Raw genomic sequence first — 10,000 nt, 5'->3', positions numbered from 1 at the left:
GTCACGTGGACACACACATTATCATCGGTTTCCGCCGGCTGTTCGCACGTTGCTGCACGCACTTACCGTAATGGCGCCAAGTCTTCCGTCTTCGCCAGCTCTGCATATACATAACTAACAGGTGCGTTGCTTTCCGCGGTCCATCACTCGTGTTTGCTGTCACTTTAGGGAACATGCCATTTGTCGAGTGAAGAAAATTACGATCATCATTTTTTTTTTTCATGAAATTCAAAATATCTGGGAAAGAAAGTACATGAATGATCAATTCAGGTTGAATAACTAACTGAAATAGATAATTTCAAGTAATGCCAGAACAAGGGTAACTGGCATACTGCAGATATGTATTGATGAAGTCGTGTTATGATAAGTTAGGCGATGCGGCATTTCCAGCAAAACATGTCTAATATAATATGTTTTTTTCATCAGTGTTAAGATACACATGCCAATTTGGTGATGATTGGTGACAAGTTGACTGCCTGATTATGATAACTATTTGATAATTGCTGATATCTATTTGAAGAACGATGTTATTTGGGCGTGTTGCATTCAACCAGTTACCACCGACCTCTCAAGTGCATGATAAAAATGAATAGACATCTGCTTCGTTGCAAAAAGTCTTGCTGGTGAATGACATTTGATTTGAACAGAAAACACCATTACATTCATCTTCTTATTATGGGATCATTGATTCCTTAAACAATAATTAATTAAATGATTTCTGAAATAACAGACAACACCTAAAAATTAATAAAGAACAAATTAGGAATATGAAGCAATAATGCCAATAAATGCACCAAAGATAACTGGAAAACTTAAAAGAAAAGGAGGTAATGTAAGAAAAAGGTGGAAATGAAGGACTTGTGGAAGAGAAGATGAGAACTAGAAATATAGATATAAAAAGAAAATATGACAGACATTATTCAAATAGGCTACAGCTGTTTTGCATTTCGTGTGAACATATCAAATAACCGTTAATGTAAAAATAGCAAGAGAAAATTCCCTGGGCCAACTGATAAGATACGGAGAAAACGGTTATTTTCTGAATGCTCATTAATTACAATTTCCTTTAATTCTTAACAAGTCAACTTTATTACTACACTGTCATCAATCTTAAGGGAACGAGCACTTCACTATAATCAATAAGGATATAATTACTTGACCAAGACTGGAAAAATAACATTAACTGCATCGGATGTTATAATCACGATGTTTAAATTGCTTGTGACATTAACTCAGAAGCTGATAAAGATTAATAGTTTTACAATAATCCAAAATTCATTGGACACATACAGTCAAAATAACTGAGTAGGAGTGGCAAATTCACGTGCATTTATTAGAACCTTCCCATTCCCTATTTCCACTGCATGCAAACAAAACTTCAAAAATAACATATCTTCTATGATTACCTAAAAATCACTGACCACGATGAAAAAGATATAAAGAGCGAAGGATTTGGAGACATGCGAAGGCACATGTCCTAATATGAAGAAGTCTCCCCTCCAGAAGCGCCTCACGTCCGTTTTCTTTTTCGTTTTCTTTCGAGGGACATATTTGCCGTGAGATGGCGCGGCGCCCTGCGAGGCCCTCGGGCGAGTCGGGCGCAGGGCTCAGTGTGAGTTTGACCTGTGTAGAGAGTAGGTGCATGTGCGATCACTTATGTGTGTAGTGAAGGGGTTAGCTACTATAGCCCCAACCCATACCATGGGATGAGGGAAGGAAAATTACCTCTAAGGACTATACTACAGAATTTTATCAACCATGTGGATACGTTAGAAGCCAAGAGAACCGAGGGAGATGATCAGTACGAACAAGAGTTTCAGGTAAGAACATCACAGAGAGAGAGAATACCCAGCCTCCTCTGCCCGCACCGCATACCTGATCTAGTTCATGTCCATCGCTTACTGCTTACTGCAAACGTTTGCTAGATTTCTAGGTTAACGGATTGAAACACGGTGCGGCGCCGTTTTGCGATTATGAAAGTGCCATTGATGAAGTAAAAAATCGAGTTGGGGTTAACGTATGCAAATCAGGGTTTGGGCCGCGGGGCCACAGGTATACTTGTCAAATAGTCTCTATGCTGTCTTCTTGGCGGAACACGTGGGAGAAACGGAAACCCTTTTTAGCGTTTTCCAACGATGGCGTTCAGTTATCTTGCCCGCCTTGCATGCAGTTGCAAAGTAGTGTGTAGTCACTGGTCCAGCGTTCGAGTCCCATTGGGTTTCGGGCAGGTAGGTTGTACAGGTGAAGCCCAGGGTAGGCCTCGTTCATTACCTTGGACGCAGCACCGGCCTCGGCTTCCTTTTGCAAACTGGCTCGCTCACCGTACTTTTCATTTTTTAAAAAGTTAATTGAGAACATGAGGGGGGGTTTTACCATATTCATTTTTTCTTTCGTCATGATAAAAGGGATGATCAAAAGTGTTGTCTCGACGAGTCCTTTCATGGCTTTAGGATTGTGGGCAGCGGTTAGGAAATTCTCTGGAGATGATGGTGATGCCGATTGTTTTAATAATATATATATTTATTGTTTTTTGTAATAAAGAGCTTTGTTTTCGTGCGTGCGCTTGGTGTGGATTGTTTCATTGCCAATTTCATAACGTAATGACACAATCGATGAGGTAATAATTGATTTAAGACAAGTGAAAAAAGGCGATCTTTACCCCTATCGTATTGAACAATTCGTTTTACCAATATGCAAATTGTACTTATATGCAAATAGAAGTAGACAGCACGTTAGTTTTTTTTATGGCTCAATCTTACGGAAAACATACTCATATCCTGTGAAAAAGCCAAACGAATCTAATGGTATTGCAAGAGAGAGTGTGAATGTCCCAGAGCTCTCCAACTCCCTCAAGGACCCCCGTTGGCTGGAGGACTCGCCGTCACTGGAGACACCAGCGTCCTGGAACGAGACTCTCTGTTGTTCACTTTTTTTCCTTTTTATTTGCATTTGCATTCGTTCGGCGCCAGGATGAATTTGTTGACATTTTGTAAGAACTTTGGTTACAATTACCTTGGGCTGTTTGTATTTCAATGGTATTTATTAAAGTTAGTAAAATATATCTACATATAAATTAATATATAGATATACGTATATATACATATACATATACATATACATATACATGTATATATATTATATATATTATAAAACATATACACACACGCACACATACATATACATATACACAAGTATATACATACATATACACACATACATACACATACATACATATACACACATACATATACATACATACATATACATATACATGCACACACACATATATATATATATATATGTATATATATATATATATATATATATATATATATATATATGTATATATATATATGCATGTATGTATATGTGTGTGTGTGTGCACATACATACGTCCATATGTGTTTTGATATGTATGTGTATGTATATGTATATGTATTTCTTTTTGTATGTGTATTTATATTTATATTCTTATGCATGTAGATGTATATTTATATATATGTTTATATGTATATATTTATATGTATTTATATAAACATGTACATATGTGCATGTATATTTACATACACACATGTCTGTATATATGTATATATATATATATATATATATACATATACATATACATATACATATACATATACATATACATATACATATACATATATAAACATATGTATACATATATATATACATATATATACATATATACATATATACATACATACACACATACATACACACATATATGTTTAGGTATGTGTGTATATGTATTCATATATATATATATATATATATATATATATATATATATATATATATATATATACGTCTGTATATGTATGTATACATATATACAATCATATATATAATAATATTTATACATACATACATATATATATATATATATATATATATATATATATACATATATAAAAAAACATTTGTATATAATTGTGCATGTATATTTTCACACACACACACACACACACACACACATGTACACATGTATATATCTAATATAATATGTATATATTATGTGTATATGTGTATATATGTATATATGATATGTATATATATATGTATGTATACATATATACACACATATATACATACATATATACATATATATATATAATATATATATATATATACATATACATATACATATACATGTGTGTGTGTATTATATATAATATATATATATATAATTATATATATATATATAATTATATATATATAATATATATGTATATATAATTATATATATATAATATATATATATATATATATACATATATACATATATATACATACACATACATACATATATACACATACATCCATATATGTATATATCACACACGCATACAATAATAAAGAAGTATGAATGAAACTGAATATACAGCATGCATTTCCGAAAATTTACCATCGAAACGCGTCAAATACATCTCTTGTACTGTTAAGAAATTCAATCTCATTCATACCTCATTTTTACACATGTCGCAATGAGCTTCGTCTCTATAGTTATAGACCAGACTGCATGCATCGTACTCGTGGCGTTTACTCAATGGATGCCGAGTAAACAAACGAAAGTGACCCGACCCGTCCGTTTAGTGCAGTGGTCTCCAAAGTGGTCGATGTTGATTCCTTGGGGACGATGGGACTATCCAAGGGGTCAAGGGGGGGGGGGGGGGGCGATAAACACTGGGGTCGATTTTGAAGTGACATTTGAATAGTAAATAGATATGCGTAAATTAGTATGAAAGTTGAATTGCAACTTATTGATGAATGGTTTGTTTATTTGTTTTATTTTATTATTCTTATTTAGTTTGCATGACTGGGTTCATGAGGGAATAGAATTCTAGGAAGGGTTCGATGATCTGAAGAGTTATAGAGGTTTAGAGGAAGGGAAGACTGGGCTTTGGCACGTGTATGAAGCGAGACTCTTCTGCGATTCGAGTAGGGATTACCCGAGTTAAAGGAAAAGGATAGAAGACTGATTAATGAGTTGTCTGAAATTGAAGTCGCGTTGCCTGTTCGATGGTAATACAGATATTATCGCTATTGTTGCAATGACCTTCTTGTTAAATTTCCTTTGATTTTGGTCAATACTCGTAGCCTGTAAAACTGTCAGTGTTAAGACGACGGTGATACTGTAATGATACTTGGACATTTCAAAGATTACTCTTTTATGTTTAAGCATATAAACATCAATGAATATGACCTCTCTTATGATCTTTGAAGTGAATGTGGCATGACGTTATTATTGTTTTTTTCCACGATTACATCATCTTAAAAAACGGACATTGACTTCATAAAACACTATCACAAATAATATTGTCTTTCTGAGACAAATGTTACACCAAGCCTTTGTCTCGACTAATTCCAAAAGGTTCGACTGAGTTTCATTGTTTGTTTCGTTGGTTCTTAATGGCTGAACTTGGAAGGTGTGCAATTAGGGAAGGTGTGCGGCACGTAGCCTCGACTCCACTTGCCTTCCGTTCCTCAGTCAATAAAGAGAGTACGTGATGGTAGTTTCTTTGGAAGGCGCACAAATCTCTATTTCTTGATAACCAAACCCCATTCTTGCTGTAATTACTCAACTGAAACATTTCACGGTACAGCGTATTCCTTGTCAGTGGATGTTGCGATCATCATTTATAAACACGGCGACATGATTACCAGTTTTACTATGGCTATAATCTGCTTAAGTGTAAGGTCGAGGTGTTCTGTAACTCCGACCCAGAATTTGCGAATTGTTTTCTTCTGTGAAGTGGAGTTGAAATGGCAAGCCGTGGGGATCCAGGTGATACGTAAACAAGAAGTACAGCAGATGTAGTAAACTGTTAATGAGACGAGGAGATAGAGCTTGTTTGTTCTTTTCTAGCATTTGTTTGTTCAGTTATATCGTTATATTTTATTAAAGAGAAAATAGGCCTACATATCCGATAGACCCACTGCGTGTATACAATGGGCACAGTGTGGGAATCGATAGATATTTATTCCGCCCTTGGCTATTGAAATGGGAAATACCTGTGGCTGTTCGGTTTGTCGACACGGGTAATTAGGGAGTTATTTAGGTCTTCTTCGAAACGGGTCGTCAGCTGTGCCCCGGTCGGCCATAGTATGTGGGTATAGCACGCTGTTTGTTCAAGTGACTTTACCGCTGTCTGATGGGCATTACGCCAATGGAGAAATACGAACGTTTTCACCTCTACGTTGTATTTTGTTTCGTGAAAACAGCGGTTGTTATTTCATATGCTGGTACGGGAAATTAGTAAGCATTGAAGTGGTTTCGACTCGTGATGTTATTTCAAGTCTCCACCATTTATAACTATTTTCTTTGTGCGGGCTAAGCTTAGGCCAAAGTGAGCTCCTGAGCAGCGCCTCTTGTGCATTTGGCCAGACACCTTAGAAGCCGAGGAAATTGGAATGCATGTGACTTCATCACATTTTAGTTAGCTTCGTAGTTGCTCACCATTTCCTTTGTTCACTGTGTGTAAATACCGTTAGTTTTAGTACTTGGCAATGCAATACAATTTCTCACAACGGAAATATTATGTTCAACAAAGACAGTAGGGCTAAAGATAGATCGTTGAGGCTGGGACTAAGATTTTTTTTTCAAAACATTAAAGTGCTGTCATATTTTTGTGTGTTGATAACAAAGGAATTGTGTAAGCATTCGCCTGTAATTCATGTCGTCAAGTCTTGTCGAAACCAAAGGAAGATTTGTGATAAAACGCCCGCCTCGAATTGGAGAGAGGCCAAGTCCATACACACGCCAGAGGCGCCCGCAGAAGATCGTGTGCTGGGATTGGCTCACGACAGGACGTTCGGGTGAGGCGCCACGCCGGGCAAGGGTGTGGATTACTTCTTTACTAGAGATCTCGTTAGATCAAGTCAAACGCTGGCGCCACCACACCAAGACTGCACAGAATATTTTCGAACAGGAATATGGAAGGCGTGGCATTCGCAGTCACGGTTGACTCTACAAAGCGGCCCCACATGCATAACGGGAAATGCGTGAAGGGAGACGTAACGCTGACGTGGGGATTAAGTACGATTGTGCACCCGCTGAATTGCTTCGATGTAGGTGAGGCTGTTGGAGGTGTATCCTTCTCAACACCATTCGGTTAAAAGGGGTAAGCGTTCATCAGATGACATGATAATTATTCCCTAATGTCACTATAAATAACAAAGTTATCTCACGCGACAATATTTTTTTTCGTGTGAATGACTCCACGCTATACTCATCATGACGGGCGACTCAGTGACATCTGTGGCAGTCGTGGGTTATGATACTTCATGAATTAGCTCGGTCTGGTTCTCACGCAATAGGATTTAAAACGGGACCCGGTCGACTCAGATCTCCATTCAGAAAGACTACAAACTGTCGTTACCCGCTGAACGTTGCGGCTGTCACCAGGTAATGATCGCCAAGGCATCACTTTCCTTTTAATATGCAAATGAATTTGAGCCGATTCATTTTGGATTAGCGCAATTGAACAGTTGAGAAACATCTTCATATTAACTTAGAATCACATTTGCGAACGTTGATTTGATATCTTATCATATACAAGCAGAAGAACGAAAACCAGAATAAAAGTACCAAAGCAGTTCAGTACCCGTAGGCAAGTACATATGAAAAAAAAAAAAACTCATATACAGTTTCTGGTTATATCTACAAGAGGTATGTTTACTCGACGAGCATTAGGATGGAAGCTATCGCCTTCATTAAGCATAGACAAATGTGCGAAGTCGACCGATGTTTACTGATGCTGGACTTGTGATGCGACCGCCGCTCCTCAAAAGCCGCCTACCTCATGACCGATTGTATGTCCCGCCCGTGCTTGGCTCTCTGCCTGCACGCCTGCCTGCCTGCCTGTGCGCCTGCCTGACCTCGCTCTTGTCTGTCTCCATTCCTGCCTGTGCACCTGACCCCGGCCGTGCTTCACCCCTCTCTTGTTTGAACCGTGTATGGGTTGGGCAAAAAGATGTTAACTCTGTGATTGTCTTTGATATTGACTAATGATATCAGTCATGAAGTCGCGTAGCCATGTATTGTACAGTATTCTTTCTTGGGTTTCTCTTTCTGATGCGTCTTATTTGCATAATCATTTACTGCATTGCAAGCGATCATACATTTTCCTTGCAGCACACTACCTACTGTACACCAACCATGACATCATGCAACACGTGACCATGCACAGACCACGTGACTGGTCATGTGCCAAGTGACCAGTCATGCGTACCATTGCACAAGATTCTCCCAGTGTGATTGGAAGGAAGTCCCGAGGCGAAGGTGGAGGAGGAGGAGGAGGAGAGGAGGCGATGACAAGGAAAATCAAGTGAATAATAGGTAGAGAAGGGAGAGGAGAAATGATGGGATAGAGGAGGGAAGGGAGATGGAGGAATGGCGAGAGATATTAGAAGAGAAGGAGGGACAGGGTTGGAGCAAGGGATGAGGCCCGAGAGTAGGGGGCCCCTCTCGGGGGCGGGCGGGTGGTTACTTGTGGTCACGGGCGCACAACGCAAGTTATCGTACACCTGTCACGCAATACCAAGCAGGGCCACGTCTGAGCCCAGAAATGCCGTCTCCATATATAGCCGTGAAGGGCAGTTTACGCTGTCGTACCAAACCGGTTCCTCCACGTCGCGCGCCCCGTGTGTAGCGTGAGGGCTCATCACACGCCCAGCTAAACTTTACTACGTGCTGACCCGTCATGCTGTCCATCACCATGCAGATCCTTACTATATGCGAGCCCCATGCAGCGTCTCCCCCACAAACGCCCTTCACGCATGTGTCAGGCAATCATCTTCCTCACGCTAACCATACACGAGTGACGGCGGAGGTTATGCGAGCTTCACGTAAAAAGAAGGAACCGCAGAAAAAAGTAGGGCAGACTAGGAATCCTGGCAGCTGACGAGGACCGTCGAGATCCCAGAATAAAGCAAAGGTTAAGGTAGAAGGGCAAGAGAACGCAGGACTGACTTGCAGGTACCTTGTCACAGATGTAGTTTTTTAGGCCCATTAGATATATCATTATTTTTTTCTCACCGCAAATCACGGGAATCTGACGTTCCGATGTTGCAACAGAAGAACAGGAAAGGCGCATAAATTAAGGAGGGACAAGATAAAGAAGGTGGAAGGGATGGGGGAGAGGGAGACGGGGGTTGTGAGACGGGAACTGTCACAGGAAATTTCCGCTGTCTGTCACCGAGGACGATTTTTTTCACACTGTCGCGATGTCGCCGAGGAACCTGGCTGGGTTGAGGTGCTTCTCGTTGCTCAAGAATACTGCCTCGACAACTCGCTGTGGGGCGTTCGTTTGTGAGGCTGTGTACTTCTCTTGTCGCTTGTAGTTCATCTTTCTGCGTTAATTTTTTGCGTGTACGTACTTTGCTTATATATATATATTGGTACTTTGTATGTAGACATACATTGCACTGCATATTCGCATTTATTGTAATTCTTATTTATGTCACACACACTCAGTCACACACACACACACACACACACACACACACACACACACACACACACACACACACACACACACACACACACACACACACACACACATACATACATATATACACATACACGCATACAATACACACATACATACAGTATACAGTCTGTTTATGTTTATGTGCCACATTTATCCTTGTTTAGAAAGGATGAACAGGACGTAAGATCACGTGACTCGAACACGGGAGGTGTGCAGTGGTGATGCTCTGAAGTGTGTCGCCGTGGCCATGCTCCTCCTTCAAGGTCACCTCTCCCTTGCCCCCATCCCTCCCTCTTCCCTTCTCTCCTCCTCTCCCTCACTCCCTTACTCCTTTTTTCCTTCTTTCCCTCAGACCCCCTCTCCGTTTCGCAATTTCTCACACCCTCTCTTTCTTCACTATCCAGTGCTGCTCTTTGCCTTTCTCCCTTTCTAGCCTTCTCCCCGTTCTTTCATTACTTCAACTTCCACTTTCCACATTTTACGGCTGC

General features: G+C 39.6%; 1 protein-coding gene across 4 annotated transcripts in view; it reads left to right on the top strand.

Annotated features, from left to right (window-relative positions):
* The first annotated feature begins 1,595 nt into the window (after positions 1-1,595).
* The window catches only part of LOC122252668 (uncharacterized), a 99,844-nt gene continuing 91,439 nt past the window's right edge, over positions 1,596-10,000 (top strand). For 2 of the 4 annotated variants that reach the window (XR_015191169.1, XR_006223184.2), the window contains exon 1: positions 1,596-1,820. Coding sequence is in view for 2 of the 4 variants with exons in the window: in XM_043015263.2 (XP_042871197.2) it covers positions 1,707-1,820 (114 nt within the window). In the remaining 2 variants the exon portion in view is untranslated. The remainder of the gene's footprint in view (positions 1,821-10,000) is intronic. The other 2 variants (XM_043015263.2, XM_043015262.2) reach the window with 1 other exon arrangement.

This window comes from Penaeus japonicus, unplaced genomic scaffold (assembly GCF_977035675.1).
Source record: "Penaeus japonicus unplaced genomic scaffold, GWHDUDI00000001_assembly GWHDUDI00000007, whole genome shotgun sequence".
NCBI classification, from domain to species: domain Eukaryota; kingdom Metazoa; phylum Arthropoda; class Malacostraca; order Decapoda; family Penaeidae; genus Penaeus; species Penaeus japonicus.
Note: the sequence above shows the minus strand (reverse complement) of the source record. Positions and strands in the feature narration are given on the sequence as shown.